Raw genomic sequence first — 22,767 nt, forward strand, 5'->3', positions numbered from 1 at the left:
TATTCACATGTGTATGCTGAGGCCTCTACTCCATTCCAGCCTCTTGATGGGATTCAAGTGCACAGCTATGGCCAGACCCGAATGTGCCCTCTGGGAGCTCTCTGCCTGGTAGACAGGTGGAAAGGAGACATGGTAGTAGCTGGCATTTTGCATTTTATGTGCCATTCGCTGTCTTCAGAGGCTTCTGTGTATCAATTTAACCCTTTCAGCAACCCTCCAAAGCTAGCTATTATTACCGCCCCCATTGAACAGATGTGGAAACTGAAGCAAAGTAAGATTAAGTCATTCACCTGTGGTCATGCAGCTGGGGAGAGAGAATCAAGGATTCAAACCCAGGCAGCCCAGTTCTAGATCCTGCAGCGTGAATGACCGCCATGCAGCTAGGGCCAAAAGACCAAGGTCCGTCTTAGTGAAGCACTCAAGGGACAGGACCGTGCCGCTCAGGGAGGGTGAGCATCGAGGCCTGTTTGATCTCTGGCCTCCCTGGAGAGGCACCTCTGATGGTATTCTTGGCCCAAAAAGACAGAAGGCAACTGCTGACTGAAGTACAACCAGCCCTACATGGAAGCCCTGTCTCCCCGTCCTCCGTCACTTCACTCCACTGACTGCCTTTTAGGGGTTGATAGGAATTCCTTCCTGCAGCTGTTGTCGCCCCTTCCCCCAGCTCCAGCCTACTGTAGTTTCTGATGCTCTTGGTTCCATTGACCAAAGCTGCCATCCAGGTTTACTCAATTTAGGCTCTTTGCGGAGGGGCCCTTGTCATGTTCACTTGAACCATTCCCAGAGCCCACAAAGTCAGGGGAAATGTTGTATTGACTAATTTAATTCAACAGTACTTCAGCAAACCTTCAAAGGGTTAGTAAGTGCTAGGTGAACAGAGTGGAGGGACTGGCAGTAGAAACCTAATGTGCAAAAGTACAGGGCATGAAACAGCCTGGCATGTTCAGGGAACTGCAGCTGGTCAGTACTGCTCGATTGCAGAGGGAAAACAAGGAGAGTGGTAGAGACAAGGTAGCTAAGGTAAACAGGGCCCAGTTAAAATGCCAGGCACAGAAGTTTGCATTTCTCTGGTAGAGAGTAAGGAGCCTTTGAAAGACTTTAAGCAAGAAAGAAACAGTCAAATTTTCACTTTACAAAGATGCTGTGGGCAGCTGTGTAAAGAATGGATGAGAAGGGAGAGGGTCATTAACAAGGAGACTGCTGGGGAGCCCAAGCTACAGCTGGGGAGGCCATGGGCTAGAGAAACTACTAGAAGGTTGACTGAGAAGGAGGAGCCAAGGGTGGCCAGTTGGCTGCTGCCAGTTGGCCATCAGCCAAGGCGGCGAACCACAGGGGAAGCAGCAGATTGGAGAGGAAGGTGAGGCACTGAGGTGTGGAAATGTTGAAGGTGAGATGCCTGAGGGACATCCAGATGGAGATGGCCAAGAGGCCATTCTTCAGTTTCATGGGTCAGGAGTTTAGGAAAGATCTGACTGAAAATAGCAGTTCAGGAATCCTTGAGCCCAGAGAGGTTAACAGAAGCCACAGGAATGGATGAGGTCTCTAACCCAGGGAGTGTATAATGTGCAGAGAAAAGAGGGCTACACACAGAGCCTTGGGACCGATCAGGGAAGAGTCAAGACAGACTTGCCAGAGAAGTAGGAGGCAAACCAGGCCAGGCACAGTGGGTCACACCTGTAATCCCAGCACTTCGGAAGGTCAACGTGGGCAGATCACTTGAGCTCAGGGGTTCGAGACCAGCTTGGGCAACATGGCAAAACCTTGTCTCTACAAAAAATACAAAAATCAGCTGGGCATAGTGAGGTGTGCCTGTAGTCCTCACTACTCAGGAGGCTGAGGTGGGAGGATGGCTTGAGCCTCAGAGGCGGAGGCTGCAGTGAGCAGAGATTGCACCACTGCGCTCCAACCTGGGTAACAGAGCCAGACCCTGTCTCGAAAACAAAAAAGAGCAAACCAAAAGAATGTGGCTCATTCATTTATTCATGAGGCACTGTGTGGGGTAGAGGGGACACTGACAAAACAGATGCAGCCCTGGCCTCGGCATGACCAATGAGTGTGGACACAGGCAGCTAAAAAGTAGTTCAGTCCACTGTGGTCGGTGCTGCACTAGGAACCAGCAGTGAGTGCCAGGAGTTGTAGGGGCACCTAATCCAGGCTAGAGGTGTGAGGGAAGCACCCTTATCCCTACCCAGTCCAGTTCTCCCAAGCCTGGGCCCAGAAATGTAAGAACCCTATTGCTCCCATCAAAGCACCAAGCAGGACTAATGCTGGCCACTTACAGGTGACCCCAGGGCAGAAATCCCAGAAAGAGACTAGTCCCCAGAGAGCCCAGCCCCCACTCCTCCCACCAAGGATTCATATGTGAGACAGTGGGAAAGCAGCCCCATAACGCTGGGGTGAGCATTCAAGCCCCACCCGGGATGTGCACGCTCTGGTTGTTAGAGGGAGGTGAGGCATGGACAGCTTCCTGTTTGAGACACATCTTTATTGCTAAGGAAACTGAGGAGGAGACATGAGCACTGAAAGTCACCCTTTGGGTCAGTCGTGTACTGCACCTGCTCCCCTCACCCACCTGGGACCCATCTTCAGGCCCAGTTATGAGCAGAGCTTTGATCTCTTAGAATGAAATTGCTGCTAGGTTATTGCTCTGGCCAGTATAGCAATGTGTGAACCCAGTCCTTGGGGATGAGCTCTGCAAAGTGAGTATGGAACACACACAGTGTCATATGCACATGCTTGGACATGTCACACACACACACACACCTGGTCCTCAAAACTGGAGCTGCCCTCAGTGGATCTCTTAGATTAGAACCCATAAGCAGTGGGGTAAGAGTGAAAAGCTGCTGGTAAAAGCTCAAGGACATCGCTTGCACCCTTGCTTCCCTTTTCCTGTCCAGAGCAGGGACAACAGAGTGACCAGCTCCAGGACGTGGATTACCAGGCCCCTTGTGAATAGACACTTTGGGAATTAACAGTTTCTCAGAGGCCTGTGCCAAGGTCCAGTGGAAAGCAAGGCTGGAAAGTACACCCAACATGCAGTAAGCTAGCTCGGTTGATGCACAATCCTTTCTCCTTTGCTCCTAAGGGGCAGGACTGGGTTTACCATTACACTGGCTTTAGAAGCAAGGGCTGACCCTGAAGCTCGGGCAGGGCCCAGCATCCCTGGCTCAGGCAGGAGCCAGCAGGCTGAGGTCAGTGATGTATATCCCCAGAGCCACGGTTTCTGGCTTGGTGGGAGCTGTGCTTTCTCTGCTTCCCGAAAGAAATCTCAGGCAGATCTCCTCCCTAGCACCTGTCCCAGTTGCATCTCTCCAGTGAGGATCAAAGGATGCAAACTGAATTTGGCAGAATTCTGAGAAAATTCTGTGGAAGGAAAGAAAATAGCATGAGGCCTCATTCATCCAGCACCATTGGTCTGACCTCTGTAGCCTGGTGCAGAGGAAGGGCATGGGCTCTGAGGTCAGACAGTTCAAGTCTCGCCTCTACTGTATCCTAGCTGTGAAACCTCGAAAAAGTTACTGATCCTCTCTGAGCCTCGGTTTCTTTGTCTGGTAATTTCCTAACTGCATCTACTTCCAAGGGTGGATGTGAAGATTCCGGTCTCCAGCAAGCAGGTGTCAAACACCTACTCTGTACCGGGCGCTGTTCTGGGACACAGTGATGAACAAGACCCAGCCTCTGCTGTCAAGGAGCCACTTTCCTGGTAGGAGTGGGGTTGTACACAAAAAGCACTAAGCAGAGCATCTGTAATGAAAGTAGAAGTCCCTGTCCGTGTTCGGCGTTGTCACTCTATTGCTTGCTCTCAAGGAGTCCCTGATCATTGGTTTTGTTATAAGTGATATAAAGTGCTGTTGTACAGTCATGCCCTTGAGGTTCGCTGAGTGAGCGGGGCTCTGTACCCTTCAACTGATTGGTCCCAGAACGCTGTACTTTTATCATTCTTCTGTCTCTGCCCTCTACTGTTTGCTCCTTTTCTCCTTCTTTGGTGCATCTTTCTCCGGTATAGATGCCTCCTTTGTCTCTTCTAGAAAGAGCTGAAGATTCCAAGGAAACTTCCCAAGGTGGTTAAAGAAGCAATCTCATTTTTTATCCCTGTTAGGCCAGGCGGCAGCTCCAAAGATAAGAGATTTTCCTGTTTCAATTCATTATATGTCACCTACTACAGTAATAATAGCTCTGAACATTTGAACAGCATGGTTTACTAAGAATTTTCACCGGATAACCACATCCAGTCCTCACAGTAGCAGTGTAAAGTACCCTCCTCTGAATTCCTACAGCATGCTGGGCTTCCCTTTATCGTCATACTTAACATATTGGATGGTCAGTGCTTGTTTCCTGTATCTCATTGCTTCTCTATACTGGGAGCATGTTGAAGGCTCAGTGGAACCCCAGTACCCCACCACAGACCCTGGCCCAGAGCGGGCCTCCAAAAAATGTGTTGGTTGCACAAATGGATGGCTAACTGTGACTGACTTCTGGATGCCAGGGATAGTTGGGTGCCCCAAGAGATGCCAGAGAGCAACTGCAGCCTCACCTGGAGGCACTCAGTAGGGAGAGCAGTTGCAGCACAGGGTGGTGAGCACAGCAGCCAAGGTGCGAGTGTAGTGCTTGGAGAACCCAGAGGAGGAAGCAGCTGGCTGCAGGGGCCAGAGGGAGACACAGGGCTCTGGGGAGGCCTCCTGAAGGAGGTGAGAACTGCGAGTGCTAAGGCCTGCCCAGGCACATACCTCCCTGACTGTACACTCCCTTCCTTCCCTTTCCCAGGGCCGGCTGACAGATGGAAAAGGGAAGACCATTGATTGCAAGGACGCCATCTTCATCATGACCTCCAACGTGGCCAGCGACGAGATCGCACAGCATGCGCTGCAGCTGAGGCAGGAAGCTCTGGAGATGAGCCGTAACCGTATTGCCGAAAACCTGGGTACGGCGGCTGACCTGAGCAGTCTGGGCCAGTGACCAGGCCACCAGCCTATCTCCTGGGGAAGGATGGGATTGGGGCCCTGGGCCCAGGTGAAGGTTCTAGTGGGCAGCTCTGTCCCTAGCTGACGCTGAGCAGACACCAGGCACCATACCAAGTAGTGGGGGTTGAGACAAAAGAGAGACCCCACTTCTTCAAGAAAGCCTCAAGTCTGTTGGGTGATAAGAGGGCTCCAGGCAGGAATGGATAGAGCTACACCAGGGTGGGGGGCCAGAAGCTGCCCAGGGTCTTAGGGGGGACTAAGGAGACGCACATGCTACAGATACAGATGCTTTGGTGCAAGAAGGGGACAGCAGATCGAAAACTCTATGGCAGTGGACACAGCCTTGTTCACCCAGGGCAGCTTCCTGCGTAGGTGGGCCTTGGAGAGTGCTGAAAAAAAGGATCACATCTGGCAGGAAGCTGTGTCCGTCACCTTTTCCATTCAAGATCGAGCCCTGCAGCCCCCTTCCTCCAAGTCAGGACTCAAGTCTTAATCCTGATGTTTCCTCTCCTCTCTCCTCTCCCTCCCTAACACAACTCCCACCCTGAGGAACCGCAGGCTTCGTACACTTGAGAGCTGGAAAGGCCTCAGAAAGTGCCTGGTCAGAGGAGGAAACCAGGCTGAAGCCCAGAGAGCCTTAGACCTTGACCAGGACCACACAGACGGGCAGGACCAGGGCTGTTTCAAGGGGCAGGCACAGCCCCCAAAGTTCCCTGAGTGTGGAGAATAAGCAGTTTATGATTCTTCTCCACAGGGGACGTCCAGATAAGTGACAAGATCACCATCTCAAAGAACTTCAAGGAGAATGTGATTCGCCCTATCCTGAAAGTAAGAGGTCTTTCTTGGCACTTCCTGCTGGAGCCTAAGGTTGGGGGAGGGTGATCTTTGCCATCCTAAAGATCTGGAAGCCCCGTAATTTCCCCAGTCTTCCCCTGGTGTCTGGTAATTTCCCTAACCCCCTCTGGGTCACTGAGCTCATCCCACCCCTAACCTGGCCCTTCAGGCTCACTTCCGGAGGGATGAGTTTCTGGGACGGATCAATGAGATCGTCTACTTCCTCCCCTTCTGCCACTCGGAGCTCATCCAACTCGTCAACAAGGAACTAAACTTCTGGGCCAAGAGAGTAAGAGGGAACTGCCCTTGGGTGGGGGTGGGATAGCCAGCCACTGGAAATCTGGAACACTGAACTGGGGGCACCCCCACACATACAAAAGGTGGAGCACAGTGGTGTGGGGTCACTGGCCCTGGCCTCAGGCCAGAGTGGCAAGAGATGGAAAGCAGTGGGCCACATGCAGGCATGCTTCTATCTGACCCATCTCAGGCCAAGCAAAGGCACAACATCACGCTGCTCTGGGACCGCGAGGTGGCAGATGTGCTGGTCGACGGCTACAATGTGCACTATGGCGCCCGCTCCATCAAACATGAGGTGAGCACGGGAGCCTGAGAGATGAGGCGCCTCCACACCTCCCTCCCCAGGGCCCCCCAGACCCAGTCCCTGAGCTCTCAGCCTGCCTCCCTATAGCTTGGTTGCTGGAATTATTCACACTCAGAGCAGATGCCCATTCAGAACCATAAACACATGATCACCAAGTAAAACCCCTGCTGGAGGGTAGCCAAGTATGAACCCCACTAGGACCAGGGAACTGGGCTGGGAGCCTCAGAAACTGAGCGCAGTCCTGCGAGCTAGCTGTTATTAGCCCCAATTGGCAAATGAGAAAGCTGAGGCTCAGGCTCAAAGGAGGTCTCTGAGTTGCCCTAGCAATAAGTGATGGAGGACCGGCCCCCAGGCTGCGTCCAGGCCGAGGGAGTGACCACTTCACCTCCCCACCAACAGGTAGAGCGCCGTGTCGTGAACCAGCTGGCAGCAGCCTACGAGCAGGACCTGCTGCCAGGGGGCTGTACTCTGCGCATCACGGTGGAGGACTCAGACAAGCAGCTACTAAAGAGCCCAGAACTGCCCTCACCCCAGGCTGAGAAGCGCCTCCCCAAGCTGCGTCTGGAGATCATCGACAAGGACAGCAAGACTCGCAAACTGGACATCCGGGCACCCCTGCACCCTGAGAAGGTGTGCAACACCATCTAGCAGCCACCTGCCTGCTCCTGTGTGCCCTCACCATCCAATAAAGGCCCCTTGGCAGTGGCATGGCGACTGACTTACCTTCCCCTCATGCCTCTCCCGTCTCTACCCAGTCTCAGGCCTGCTTACCTCCTCACAGCCCGTGAAGACCCCTTCTCAGCCCCAAAACCTGAAGGAAGAATTTCGCCCTACTCTGGCCCCTTTGTTGTGGGCCCGTAACCTGCTAACAAGCCTTCAGGAGAGGAGCTGCCTTTCCACCTCCTTCAAGGCAAGGAGGGATGGAGGTCCCTTATTTCCTTCAGAATGATCCCCATCCCCCATAGTCGCCAGACTTTATCATGTTCCCAGGAAGCTCAGAAGTATGGCAGCTAAGAACACAGCTGGCTGGAAGAGGACAGGGACCAGACTGAACTGCCACCCTCTGCCAGTCCTCATGCAACTCAGTCCCCAGAATGGCTCCACTGGGAGTGGAGGAAGAGCACAGAGGCCCAGGCGCAGATGGTTCCGCAATTTAGTCTGTAGCTGCCTCGTTCCATACCCTAAAATTCTAAGGGGAAGGGACCCATAGAAGCTTGCTTGTTTCCGCTACTATATTATGCCCACTGTTCCTCCTCACCCCATGTCCTGAGGTCAGGCCAGACCATGTTTCTTCAGCCTTGGGGACTAGTCCAGTGTTGGGCACCTCCAGGAGGAGGCCTGACTGGTTCATTACCCTCCCCTACTCAGACTGAGCAGCAGTCCCAGATAACCAAGCAAGTTCAGCTCTGTGGGGGCCTCCTTCACAAGACTAACATCGCAGACATTAGGAAGCTGTAGGGAGAGAGATCATGGGTTTGGCCTCTGCCCACATGGCCATGGAGTCGGCCTCAGCCCTGTCTGTACTGCTCGTCTAGCTAAATGAGCCTGGAATAAACATGCAGTTTATTCAGTGTGCATGTTAGTCACAAAGCAGAGGGTCTGGACACCGTCCCCCAAGGGCATTTCACAGACCAGCCAATGTTTCAAGCCCACCTTAGCCAGACACAACAAGGCCTGGTGCATCCTTGGGGACCATCTACAGTAGGCACTGCTGATAAGCACTCCACTCACCTTCCCCCACAAGGCCCTTCATGGAACCCTCATGTAGTGTTAGTCTTTCAGGAAGCAGAGAATGGGGCAGGAATCAAAGTCCCTTGGGTAATGGAAGCATGTCCTAACAGTATGGTGGGTATGAGGCAGTCAGAATTCAGGGTGTGGGCTCCAGCAGATTCTTGGATCACTGTCTACCCCTCAGGGGCTGCTGCTCCCTGCTCCCTACCTCAGTGACTGCTTTTTTTTTTTTAAGACAGAGTCTCGCTCTGTCCCCAAGGCTGGAGTGCAGTGGCGTGATCTCGGCTCACTGTAAGCTCCGCCTCCCAGGTTCACACCATTCTCCTGCCTCGGCCTCCTGAGTAGCTGGGACTACAGGCGCCCACCACCACGCCCAGCTACTTTTTTGTATTTTTAGTAGAGATGGTTTCACCGTGTTAGCCAGGATGGTCTCAATCTCCTGACCTTGTGATCCGCCCGCCTCGGCCTCCCAAAGTGCTGGGATTACAGGCGTGAGCCACTGCACCCGGCCTGCTTTTATTTTCATTGTTTTTTACCTTTCATTTTGAAATAATTTTAGACTTAGAGAAAGTTGCAGAAATAGTAGAAAATACCCATGTACCTTTCACCTAGCTTCTCCCAATGATAACATCTTACAAAGCCATACTGTAGTTTATCAAAACCAGGAAACTGCTGGGTGTGGTGGCCCATGCCTGTAATTCCAGCACTTTGGGAGGCTGAGGCAGGCAGATCACCTGAGGTCAGGAGTTCGAGACCAGCCTGGCCAACATGGTGAAACCCTGTCTCTACTAAAAATAAAAAAATTAGCCAGTCCTGCTGGTGCGCACCTGTAATCCCAGCTGCTTGGGAGGCTGAGGCAGGAGAATCACTTGAGCCCAGGAGGCGGAGTTTGCAGTGAGCCAAAATCACGCCACTGCACTCCAGCCTGGGCGACAGAGTGAGACTCCGTCTCAAAAAAGAAAATAGGAAGTTAACATTGATAAGCTACTACTAACTAATCTACGGACATTCAAATTTTGCCAGTTTTCCTGATGATGTCCTTTTCCTGGTCCAGGGTCCCACATTGCATTTTGTTGTAGTGTTTCCTTCATCTCTGTCAGCCTGTGACAGTTTCTCCGTCTTTATCTTTCATGACCTTGACACTTTGGAAGAGTCCAGGCCAGTTATTTTATAGAATATTCCCCAGTTTTAGTTTTTTTAATGTTTTTACATGATATGATTGAGGATCTGCATTTTTGGCAAGACAACCACAGAAGTGAAACCATGCCATTCTTAGTGCCTCCTAGCGGAGGGTGGTGGTAACTTTTTGTTTGTTTTGGTTTTGTTTTGTTTTTTTGTTTTTTTTTTTTTTTTTTTTTTTGAAATGAAGTCCCCCTCTGTCGCCCAGGATGGAGTGCAGTGGCGCAATCTCGGCTCACTGCAACCTTTGCCTCCTGGGTTCAGAGTGATTCTCCTGCCTCAGCCTACTGAGTAGCTGGGATTACAGGTGCCCACCACCACACCCAGCTAATTTTTGTATTTTTAGTAGAGACAGGTTTTCGCCATGTTGGCCAGGCTGGTCTCGAACTCCTGACCTCAGGTGATCCGCCCGCCTCAGCCTCCCAAAGTGCTGGGATTACAGGCATGAGCCACCACGCCCGGCCTAGGTGGTGGTAACTTTGATCACATGGCTAAGATGGTGTGTGCCAGGTTTCTCTACTGTAAAATTAGGAATTTTCCCTTTGAAATTAATAAGAATCTTCTACTTTGAAGCTGTGTGAATGTCTTATTTATCCTTAAAATTTTGCCTACTGATTTTCGTTTCCATCATCAATGATTCTTGCTTATAACAAGTATTAATGTTATGCTTGCCTAATGGTGACTTTGTTTCATTATTTTACCTGTATTTATTAATTGGTATTCTACTGTAAGGAAGAGCTATCCCTTTTCCCTATTTATTTGATAATTTATATCAGTATGAATGAATAGATACCTGTTTTATTCTACAGGCTACAATCTACTGCTAACATAGTTTATTTTGTTGCTCAAATTGGCTCAGATTTGGCCAGTGAGAACTCATTGAAGTTGGCACTGTGTTGTTTCGACATTGCCCCTGTCACTTTTTAAGCATTTTCTGGCACCACAGGATGTTTCAGGCTTCCTCACATTTTCCCTATCTCAGCCCTGACATCAGTCATTTCTCTAAGAAGCTCCCAGTTCCTTTTATTCCAGAAAAAAGGAACTTAGAAACCAAGTTGTTTCTTGGTACCACTGGAAACCAAGATCTGGACACAATATATACTCCTGGCTAGAGTATCATTGGCGGAGTGTCATTGCTTGTAGGCCTGTTCAGCAGACAGAGCTAGAAAACATATGTATATATGTTAAAACATGCAAATACAAGCACCTGAATTTATTATTCTTTCTATCCATCTGTATGTTATTAAAAACCATGAGCCAGGTATGGTGGCCCATGCCTGTATCCCAGGACTTTGGGAGGCCAAAATGGGAGGATCACTTGAGCCCAGGAGTTCAAGACCAGCCTGGGCATCATAGCAAGACCTCACCCTCCAAACGTTTAAAAAATAAAAATTAGCCAGGCATGGTGGCGCATTCCTGTAGTCCTAGCTACTTGGGAGGCTGAGGTGGGAGGATCACTTGAGTTCAGAAGGTTGAGGCTGTAGTGAGCTGTGACTGTACCACTGCACTGCAGCCTGAGTGACAGAGCAAGACTCTGTTTCATATTTTTAAAAATAAATAAAAATCATGAGTTTAGATACAGTTTTAATTCAGTACTATAGGGTTTGTGACTGCCATTTTTATAACCTTACTATTCTTTTTCTGCTTTTTCTCCTGCTCTGTTTCTGCTCCTTTCTTTCTATTTGATGTTTAGACTTCCCATCCTAGTTAAGTCAGCTAGTAACCATCCTGTGTGCAGTATTCCTACTAGATAGAGGTCTTATGCCCGGCTGTCAGTCCGTTGGTTCAGTTAACTGTGGCCAGGAATACTAGGCATATAATCAAAATCAGGTAACTTCTATACAAGAAAACCCAATGGCCACCTTCCTGAGAATAGGATAAGGAGACAGGGTAGAACCTTAGATTCTAAGGAACCTAATTAAGAATCACTTCTGGCCGGGCGTGGTGGCTCATGCCTGTAATCCCAACACTCTGGGAGGCTGCGTAGGGGCAGATCACGAGATCAAGAGATTGAGACCATCCTGACCAACATGGTGAAACCCCATCTCTACTAAAAATACAAAAATTAGCCAGGCGTGGTGGCAGGTGCCTGTAGTCTCAGCTACTCGGGAGGCTGAGGCAGGAGAATCGCTTGAACCCAAGAGGCGGAGGTTGCAGTGAGCCGAAATTGTGCCACTGCACTCCAGCCTGGTGACAGAGCGAGACTCCGTCTCAAAAAAAAAAAAGAATTACTTCTTCCGGAGATTCTCTGCCAGAACTCCTAGGTGGTGTTGGACCCATATCTTTTACTTCCATAGCATCCCGGGCAACACTCAGCTCACTTGTGCTACTTATTCTGTGTCTTCATCACTAGAATGTAAATTCTAAGAGGGCAGATACCCAGCTGTTCAGCCATTCATAGAACCTGGCACAGTGCTGGCATATGACAGGTTCCTTTATTATTATACTTGGGTGAGTGGATGGGACCTGCAGCAAGTGCAGATCTTCTCAGTGGGCCCTGTAACAGAAAAGTATTGTTCGTTTGCTCAGCATATTTTTATTTGTCCCACGTTGTTGTGGCCAGGATTTGAGCTCTGAGAAAATGCAGCAAGGTGAGACCCAGATTTCTTTTTTTTTTTTTTTTTTTTGAAACAGAGTCTTGCTCTGTCGCCCAGGCTGGAGTGCAGTGGTGCAATCTTGGCTCACTGCAACCTCCACCTCCAGTTCAAGCAGGTCTCATGCCTCAGCCTCCTCAGTAGCTGGGACTACAGGCATACGCCACCACACCCAGCTAATTTTTTTTGTATTTTTAGTAAAGACAGTGTTTTACCATGTTTGCCAGGCTAGTCTCAAACTACTGGTCTCAAGTGATCCACCCACCTTGGCCTTCCAAAGTGCTGAGATTACAAGCATGAACCACGGTGCCCGGCCCCAAATTCCTTAATAAGGATCCTAGAATACATGAGACCAGACTTGGAAATGAAAGTGTAACATGTTTATTGTTCAAAAAGAAACTCAAAGGTGTGTAGTGATTTTAAGATTTAGGGAAATTCCTCAGTATAGTGAAAGAAGAAAAACAAGAAAGAAATTTAGGAAAGAAACACACTTAAACCATAAAAAATAGAATATGGACTGATAAAGATAAAAGCTAAACTTAACAAGGTAGAAAAAAGAAAAAATAAAAAGCAATTCTTTGAAAGCACCAATAAAATAGATAAAACCTCCTGAGCCTGATAAAAGGGGAAAGGAGCCAAAAAATAACAAAATTAGGCATGAGAAATTAGACATAACCATATATATTGAGGAATTGAGAATAATAATAGAACTCTGTGGCAACAAATTTGAAATCAGAGCAAATGAATAATTTCCCAGCAAACACTGATCCTAGACATAGTTTTAAAAGGCCAACTGATTACCCAAGAATAAATTGAAAAGGTGGTTAAAATTTTATCCTTTTTCAGCACCATAAGATGGCGAAAAATAAATAAAATTTTATCCTTGTAAAAGATTGTTGGCCAGGCGTGGTGGCTCACGCTTGTAATCTGTAATCCCAGCACTTTGGGAGGCTGAGGCGGGCGAATCACGAGGTCAGGAGATCGAGACCACAGTGAAACCCCGTCTCTACTAAAAAACACAAAAAATTAGCCGGGCGTGGTGGCGGGCGCCTGTAGTCCCAGCTACTCGGAGAGGCTGAGGCAGGAGAATGGCATGAACCCGGGAGGCAGAGCTTGCAGTGAGCCGAGATTGCGCCACTGCACTCCAGCCTGGGCGACAGAGCAAGACTCCATCTCAAAAAAAAAAAAAAGATTGTTGACCAGGCATGGTGGTAGCCCACACCTATAATCCTAGCACTTCGGAAAGCCGAGGCAGGCAGATCACTTGAGCCCAGGAGTTTGAGACCAGCCTGGGCAACATGGCAAGACCCCACCTCTACTAAAAATACCAAAATTAGCCAGGCATGATGGTGCTTGCCTGTAGTCATAGCTACTTGGGAGGCTGAGGTGGGGACGATTGTTTAAGCCCAGGAGGCAGAGGTTGCAGTGAGCCAAGATAGGGCCACTGCACTCCAGCCTGGGTGACAGAGCGAGACCCTGTTCCAAAAATAAAAAATAAAAAATTGTTTTTAAACTTTTTAATTGAAAAATATATGGGAAATTGTACAAATCTCAAGTATGCAGCTCAGTGAATGATTACAAAGTAAACACACTCCTGTAGCCATCACTCAACCCCCAAAATGGATGAGTTTTAACTATTATCTAAGCTTCCATTGTACTCAAACCTGATAAAGTGCCAGAAAGAATGCTATAGCCTAATCTCACCTATGGCCATAGATGCAAAAATCCCAAATAAAATCAAGTTGAATTGTACACTCTGATTACATAAGGTTTATTTTAGCAATACAAGGCTCAGTGTCAGGAAATTTATTAATTTATTACATCAAGAACTTAAATGTTATTTAAATGTCTAGAGAGTGCTAGTGTTGTTAAATTTTCTCATTTTGATAATTATACTATGATTACAGAAGAGAACGTCCTTGTTTTCAGAAAATATAAGTATTTAGAGGTTAAAGGTAAACCTCTAATTTAGTTTGCCAGTATTTCAGAAAACTACACATACACACACACACACACACACACACACACACGGAATGATAAAGCAAAAAGTAAGGTGTTGGCCAGGCATGGTGGCTCACACCTGTAATTCCAACACTTTGGGAGGCCCAGGCAGGTGGATCACCTAGGTCTGGGGTTCGAGACCACCTGGACAACATGGTGAAACTCCTCTTTACTAAAAATACAAAAATTAGCTGGACATAGTGGCACATGCCTGTAATTCCAGCTATTTGGGAGGCTGAGGCACAGGAGTCCCTTGAACCTGGAGGCAGAAGTTGCAGTGAGCCTACATCACAACACTGCACTCCAACCTGGGTGACAGAGTGAGACTGTCTCAAAAACAAAAAAAAGATGTTAGCATTTGGGAAATCTGAGGAAAGGATGTACATGAATTCTTTGTATTGTTTTTAAACTTTTCTCTAAGTTTAAAGTTATTTCAGGCCAGGCATGGTAGTTCATGCCTGTATACCCAGCTACTCGAGGCTGAAGTGGGAAGATTCCTTGAGCCTAGGAGTATGAGGTTACAGTGAGCTATGATCACACTACTGCACTCCAGGCTGGGTGGCAGAGTGACACCCTATCTCTTAAAAAAAAGTGCGGTAGCTCACGCCTGTAATCCCAACACTGAGAACACTGAGGGGTCAAGGCAAGTGGATTGCTTGAGCCCAGGAGTTCAAGACCAGCCTGAGCAACATGGTGAAACCCCATCTCTGCAAAAAATTAGCTGGGTGTGGTGGCATCCATCTGTAGTCTCAGCTACTCGGGAGGCTGAGGTGGGAATATCACTTGAGCTCGGGAGGTGGAGGTTGCTGTGAGATGAGATTGTGCCACTGCACTCCAGCCTATCTCCAAAAAAAAAAAAAAAAAGAGGCTATAGTAAAAGCCTATTAGCATGGATAAGTGTCTGAATAAAAGATAACTGTACAAAAATCAATTGTTTTTTCTGTATTCTAGCAATAATCAACTAGAAGCAGTAACAAAAGAAAAACATTCCATTTACAATTGCAACAAATAGGTATATGTATATTTGCTCATCTATACATAACTATTTCTGAAAGGGAGCAGAACTGGGCAATTCAGGGACAGCAATGGAAGGGGAACATTGCTATGTTATTTTAAATACTTTTTAGTAAGTTTTGAACCATATTAATGTATTACCTGTTCGAAATTATACTTAATAAATTTAACAAGAAAACCATATTGAAGGGCATAAAAATAAGATCTGACAAGTGAAAAAACATACCAAGTTTTTGATGATTTAATAATACTAAAATATACATTTCTTAATATATAATTTAATGTAAGCCTAATAAATAATTTAATACAAATCTAATTGACAGCACTTTTAATTAAATAATGTTAGGGTCGTACTGCACTACGGTGTCCAGAGATGATTCTATATGGAGCTACTGTTTTCTGGGTCTAGGCTCTCAGGAAATAGACATTACTACTTTTGCAATCTTATCTTGACAGTATGCAAAAATTAGGGAAAATGTAAATTTATCATTAACACACACCCTAAATACGATTATGAGAGAAAGGAAAGAGAAGGGTTATTGTCTGTGGCTGGAGTATAGTAGCTGTGTGTGAGCGTGGAGAAGAGAGGAAATTGGTGGAAAATGAAGCTAGAGAGGCAAGTTTCCTGATTTCAAAGTGCCTTGAATGCCATGCTAAGGGAATGAAATGACCAGATTTGTATTTTAAAAGACCCCTCTGTTTGCATTGTGTGAAATGATTTGGGATGACTTCTGACCAATACACAACAGATAGAGTAATTTCAGGCAAACTCTCTTCCACCTCAAACAAATATTTGATATATGTAATAAGACAAAAAAGTTTAATACACAACTAGACTTGAAACCAAGAATGGGAAATCCCAGCTGTGTGCGGTGGCTCACGCCTGTAATGCCAGCACTTTGGGAGGCCGAGGCAGGCAGATCACCTGATGTCAGGAGTTCAAGATCGGCCTGGCCAACATGGTGAAACCCTATGTACTAAAAATACAAAAATTAGCTGGGTATGGTGGCATGTGCCTATAATCCCAGCTACTGGGGAGACTAAGGCAGGAGAATTGCTTGAACAAGGAGGCAGAGGTTGCAGTGAGCCGAGATCACGCCACTGCACTCCAGCCTGGGTGACAGAGTGAGACTTTGTCTCAAAAAAAAAAAAAAAAGAAAAAATGCTTAACATGTTCAAAGACATGGAGAGAAGACTAAAAACCATAAAGCAAGAAAGGACAGTAAGAAAAAATAGTACATATGTTTGAAAAAAGGCTTCATTCTGAGTGATTTTCTCACGTTAATTTTCGTGTTTTATGTATTTCTACAATTTTTTCTAGTGTTGTGGTCCTAATTGACTTCGATATTAGATACTAGGGGTAATAAGGACTCATATTCTTAAAGGAGGAAGATTTGGGTCATCCATTGGACAACAAACCATGGTGGTCTAAGGCAGTGACACAGGACCAGGGGAATATAGAATGGTTAGTGGGGGAGGGCAGTCACAAGTGTGACCCTCCAGAGTCACGATCAGTTGCAGAGATAAGGAATGTAGCCTCAACCACAATCCTGAAACCATTAGCCCACCATCCTAAGAGTCTTCAAGTCTAATACCATCCCTCACAGACTTGTTATAGTAAAATCCCAAGAAGTCTGACCCTAACCTCAGCGGTCATCTACCACCACATCATCACATACTGCTTCCCTCTCCAACCTTTCCACTGTGTCCTCCAGCACTTCCTTTCTAAAATCGGTAGATTCTTTTCTATATGCACCTTGTTTTTGGAATATTTGCTTCACTTCTTCACCTCAACTGTCCCCTAAAGACACAGCTTACTCTGGCTGTCCCCTAAGACTCTGCTTACCCTGTAGCCCTCTTAGGCAGAGGCTGCTTTCATTGTCAGACCCAGGAAGTGAGCCTCCACTGCTCCTCCTCAATTAGTTCTCATCCTTCCTCTCAGCTCTTTTGAATTCATCTGTTCGACTATACCAGCCTTTCTCTGATTGTCCTGCCTACTGATCTCCCAATCAGTGTGTCACAGGGAAGATTTTAGTACCTGTGTCACTTTCTCTCTTCCCCAGCACATGCCAATATTCTTGGTGGCTTCAACTTTCCATGAATGACCTATCTAAAGCCCTGCTCTCCTCACATTTAGTGGTCTTTTTTCTGCCCCTGCCCACCTCAACCTATGTTATGGTCACAGTCTAAATTTCATCACAAGTAATTAAACTTCCTCCAAAGTCCCTATTCCCTCTCTAGCCAATTATCTTTCTTCTTCCAGTTCACTTGTATGAACTGGAGTACATTCTGTGTGTAATTCTGTGACCCTATTGATACTTCTAGTCCATTAACCCCAACCTTCTTATTGCCCATCTGATCCCTCTTTCTCCAAGTCCACTTAAATCTCAGGGCCCATCATTATAATCTCTCTTCCAAATATTCTCAGAATCTTCAGACTTAACCTAACAACAATATAGATCTTCCCAAACCTGTATTTTTGAAAAAAACTTTATGCTACATAATGCCACCTATCCCTTGCACAGAGCAATTTACTCTTACAAAGATAAACATAGCAAAGTCTCATCAGTTGCTACAACTTGTTCCATATCAAGGATCTCTGTGTGATAAGCATTCTTCCTCTGGTTCTATCATAACCCTATTTAGGTATATTTTAACCTGTGGGAAAAATTGAGAAGTTAACCAACACAATCTACATAAAATACTAGGGCAAAGCGAGGAAAAGGAAGGAAAAAAGAGAAAAAAGTATGGCAGATTAGGCACTATACAGTATGCTCCCCACCTTAGACACCCCACCACACACACACACACACACACACACACACACACACACAAAGAGTAAAATAATTTTTTAAAAGGTAAATACCCAGAGGATTCTGGGAAGATGGCAGAGTAGGAAGCATCAGGAAACTGTCTCCCCACCCAGACAATTACAGTGGCAGAATTTATCTGATGTAACTATTTTGGAGCTCTGGAGTCCATTGGAGTCCTGCGACTTCCCAGGGAAGGCTTAGATGATAAATTGTGGTTAATTTTGTTCAATTTCAACTCTTAGCACAGTAACAACTACCCATCCCCCACCTCCCAGCCCCATGGCAGGCAGCTGTGCACGTATTCCTAGAGCAGCTTGAATGCAGCTTCCAGGAGCCAGGAGGGGCAAAAGGACCCTGTCTTTCAAATACTTAGGATCTGTGCTCTGACTGCTACTTCTGATCACAGGCATAAAGAAAAAGAGGCAGAGACCATTATTCTTATACCTCCTCCCATTGTAGCAAGCCCCTCTGGCTGAAGTGATGGCTAGGATTAACGTGCTTGCACCCTTCCCTCCCTCTTCATTTTTCTCTTTTATTTCCTGTTGGTAGCCAGAAATTTAAGACTAGGATATTCAAAAGCAGTTGCATATACAGGGAAAACTAGAAAGTGATCATAATGTCTTAGAGAAGATGCAGAGTTAGTAAAAGGCCTCAGAAGACCTTAAGTTTATACTTCAGGCTGATCCTTGGCACAGACAGCCTGCAACAATAAAACAACAACAACAACAAAACCCTGTGAACGGGAAAGAAATTTGATTTCCAGAGTTGCCACGTTATTAGATTCAAATGTCCAGTTTTCAACAAAAAAACTGTAAGACATACAAAAAAACAGGCAATCATGGCTTATTCAAAGGAAAAAAATCAACAGAAACTGTACCTGAAAAAGACCTGATGGAAGATCTACTAAGCAAAGTCTTTAAAACAGCTGTCTTAAGGATGCTTAACAAACCAAAGGGAGACATGGAGAAAGTCAAGAAAATGATGTATGAACAAAATGTAAATATCAATAAAGAGAGAAAACCCAAAAAAAAAAAACAAAAAAAATTCTGGAGCTGCAAAGTATAGCTAAAATGAAATTTCTACTGGAGACATTCAAAGGCAGATTTGAGCAGGTAGAAGAAACAATCAGTGAACTTGAAGATAGGACAGTGAAAATTATCAGGTCAGGAACAGAAAGAAAAAAGATTGAAGAAAAGTGAAAAGAGCCTAAGAGACTTATGGGACGGACATCATCAAGCTGACCAAGATATACTATACCTTGTGGGAGTCCCAGAAGGAAAAGGGAGAAAGGGGCAGAGAAATAATGGCTGAAAGCTTCCCAGATTTGATGAAAGACATGAATATAAATATCCCAGAAACTCAAAGAAACTCCAAGTAAGATGAACTCTAAGGCACCCACACTGAGACACATAATCACACTTTTGAAAGACAAAGAGAATCTTGAAGGTAGCAAGAGAGAAGCAACTCATCACGTACAAAGGATCCTTAATAAGACTATCTACAGGTTTTTCATCAGAAACTTTGGAGCCCAGTGGTAGTGGACTGATATATTCAAAGTGCTAAAAAGAAAAAAAAAAAGTCAACCAAAAATCCTATACCCACCAAAACTTTCCTTCAAAAGTGAGGGAGAAATTAAAATATTCCCAGATAAACAAAAACTGAGGGAGTTCATTGCCACTAAACCTGCCCTGCAAGAAATGCTCAAGAGTAAGGCTCAGTGTGGTGGCTTATGCCTATAATCTCAGCACTCTGGGAGGCTAAGGTGGGAGGATTGCTATTGCTTAACGCCAGGAGTTCAAGACCAGCCTGGGTAACATACTGAGATCCTATCTCTATAAAAAAATAAAAATAAAAATTAGCCAGTGCACACCTAGTCCCAGCTACTCAATAGGCTGAAGCAGAAGGATCACTTGAGCCCAGGAGTTTGATGTTAACAGTGAATTATGATTATACCACTGTACTCCAGCCTAGGTGTTGGAGTAAGACTGATTTTTTTTTTTTTTTTTTTTTTGAGATGGAGTCTTGCTCTGTCACCCAGGCTAGAATGCAGTGGCATGATCTTGGCTCACTGCAACCTCCGCCTCCCAGGTTCAAGCTGATTCTCCTGCCTCAGCCTCCTGAGTAGCTGGGATTACAGATGTGTACCACCACACCCAGCTGATTTTTGTATTTTTAGTAGAGACAGGTTTCACCATGTTAGCCAGGCTGGTCTCGAACCCCTGACCTGAGGTGATCCACCCATCTCGGCCTCCCAAAGTGCTAGGATTACAGGCGTGAGCCACCATGCCCGGCTAGACCCTATTTCTAGAAAAAGAAAAGAAAAAGAAAAAAAAAATGAAATGCTCAAGAGAATCCTGCAGGGTAAAATTTAAATAAAAACTAGACAGTAACTTGAAACCATATGTAGAAATAAAGATCTCAATAAAGGTAAATACATGGGCAATTAAAAGCTAGAATTATCGTAACAATGGTTTGTAACTGCACTTTTTGCTTTCTACATGATTTAAGAGACTAATATATTTTTAATTTTAATTTTTATTATTTTTTAAAGACAAAGTCTGGCTGTCACCCAAGCTGGAGTGCAGGGCCCAATCATAGCTCACTGTAGCCTGAAACTCCTGAATACAGTGATCTTCTTGCTTCGGCCTCCCAAGTAGCTAGGACGAGAGGCGCACACCACCATGCCCAGCTAATTTACATGTTTAAAGCTAGTACTGTGGCCGGGCGCGTGGCTCACGCCTGTAATCCCAACACTTTGGGAGGCCAAGGGGGGTGGATCACGAGGTCAGGAGATCGAGACCATGGTGAAACCCCATCTCTACTAAAAATACAAAAAATTAGCTGGGCGCAGTGGCAGACGCCTGTAGTCCCAGCTACTCGGGAGGCTGAGGCAGGAGAATGGCGTGAACCCGGGAGGCGGATCTTGTATTGAGCTGAGATTGCGCCACTGCAGTCCAGCCTGGGCGACAGAGCGAGACTCCGTCTCAAAAAAAAGAAAAAGAAAAAAGCTAGTATTGTGATGTTAATGTGTAACTCCACATTATGTTTTCTACATAATTTAAGAGACTAATGCATTTCAAAGAATTTTGGTTTGTTTTGGGCACACAGTATATAAAGATGTAATTTTGTGACATCAATAACCAAAAGGGTTGAGGGTGGATTGTTAAAAGAGCAGAGTTTTTGTATGTTATTGAAGTTAAGCAGGTATAAATTTAAATTATAGTATTATAACTTTAGGGTGTTAAATGTAATCCCCATAGTAATCACAAAGAACACAGCTATAGAATATATCCAAAAGGAAATGAGAAATTAATTTAAATGTTTCACTACAAAAGAATAAACTAAACACAAAAGAAGACAGTAATACAGGAAATGAGGGTCAAAAAAGCCATAAGGCATATAGAAAACAAATAGCAAAATGACAAAAGCCCCTTCTTATTAGTAATTACTCTTTTTTTTTTTTTTTTGACAGAGTCTCATTCTGTCACCCAGGCTGGAGTGCAGTGGCACAACCTTGGCTCACTGCAACCTCTGCCTCCTGGGTTTAAGCGAAGTGATTCTCATGTCTCAGCCTCCCCAAACAGCTGGGATTACTGGCATGTGCCACCATGCCCAACTAATTTTTTTGTATTTTTAGTAGAGATGGGGTTTCACCATGTTGGCCAGGCTGGGCTCAAACTCATGACCTCAGGTGATCCACCTGCCTCAACTTCCCAAAGTGTTGGGATTGCAGGCATGAACCACCACTCCCAGCCAACTTTAAATGTAAATGGATTAAACTCTCCAATCAAAAGGCAAAGATTGTCAGAATTGATTTTAATAACATAATCCAACAATATGCTATCTACAAGAGACTCACTTTAGCTCCAAAGAGACAAATAGATTGAAAGTGAAAGGATGGAAAAAACATATTCCATGCAAATAGTAACCAAAAGAGAGCAGGAATGCTTATACCAACATCAGACAATATACACTTCAATTTTTTAAAGACGTTTTTAAAAAAATTACAAGAGAAAAGAACATTATATTATTATTTTTTGAGACGAGGTCTCACTCTGTGGCCTAGGCTGGAGTGCAGTGGCATGATCACAGCTCACTGCCATCTCAACCACCTGGGCTTAAGCGATCCTCCCACTTCAGCCTCCCAAGTAGCTAGGACCACAGACATGTACCACCATGCCCAGCAAATATTTTTAATTATTTGTAGAGATGAGGTATCACTATGTTGCCCAGGCTGGTCTCAAACTCCTGGGCTCAAGCTGTCCTCCTTCTTTGGCCTCCTACACTGCTGGGATTACAGGCATGAGCCACGGGGCCCAGCCAAGATTATAAATACAAGATTTAATACAGGAATAAGATACAACAATTATGAAAATTTATCGGCCGGGCGCGGTGGCTCACGCTTGTAATCCCAGCACTTTGGGAGGCCGAGGCGGGCGGATCACGAGGTCAGGAGATCGAGATCACGGTGAAACCCCGTCTCTACTAAAAAATACAAAAAATTAGCCGGGCGGTGGCGGGCACCTGTAGTCCCAGCTACTCGAGAGGCTGAGGCAGGAGAATGGTGTGAACCCGGGAGGCGGAGCTTGCAGTGAGCCGAGATTGCGCCACTGCACTCCAGCCTGGGCGACAGAGCGAGACTCTGTCTCAAAAAAAAAAAAAAAAAAAAAAAAAAGAAAATTTATATACCTAAAAAGACCATCAAAATACATGAAACAAAAACTGGCAGAACTAAAGGGAGAAATAGAAAGTTCTACAATAATAGTTGGAGTCTTCAATACCCTACTCTCAGTGTTAGATAGAACCAGAAAGAAGTAAGGAAATAAAGGATTTAAACAACACAATAAACCAACTAGATACAATGGGCATATACAGAACACTGTGCTCAACAACAGCAGCATATACATTCTTCTCAAGTGTACACGGGACATTTTTCAGGATAGACCATATGTTAGGCCACAAATTGTCTCAATAGAATTTATTTATTTATTACTGTTATCACTACAAATTTTATTCAGAAACCCATCTTTGTGGTTTGC

The 22,767-nt window shown here is 45.8% G+C and overlaps 1 protein-coding gene across 2 annotated transcripts in view; it reads left to right on the plus strand.

Moving 5' to 3' along the window:
• The window catches only part of CLPB (ClpB homolog, mitochondrial AAA ATPase chaperonin), a 143,955-nt gene extending 136,841 nt beyond the window's left edge, over nucleotides 1–7,114 (plus strand). The window contains exons 12-16 of one of the 2 annotated variants that reach the window (XM_030829044.1): nucleotides 4,765–4,921; nucleotides 5,716–5,789; nucleotides 5,965–6,084; nucleotides 6,283–6,387; nucleotides 6,796–7,114. In XM_030829044.1, coding sequence (XP_030684904.1) covers nucleotides 4,765–4,921; nucleotides 5,716–5,789; nucleotides 5,965–6,084; nucleotides 6,283–6,387; nucleotides 6,796–7,044 — 705 coding nt within the window. In that variant the 3' untranslated portion in view covers nucleotides 7,045–7,114. The remainder of the gene's footprint in view (nucleotides 1–4,764; nucleotides 4,922–5,715; nucleotides 5,790–5,964; nucleotides 6,085–6,282; nucleotides 6,388–6,795) is intronic. The other variant, XM_030829045.1, reaches the window with a different exon arrangement.
• The last annotated feature ends 15,653 nt before the right edge of the window (nucleotides 7,115–22,767 follow it).

Source organism: Nomascus leucogenys, chromosome 15 (genome assembly GCF_006542625.1).
Source record: "Nomascus leucogenys isolate Asia chromosome 15, Asia_NLE_v1, whole genome shotgun sequence".
NCBI lineage: Eukaryota > Metazoa > Chordata > Mammalia > Primates > Hylobatidae > Nomascus > Nomascus leucogenys.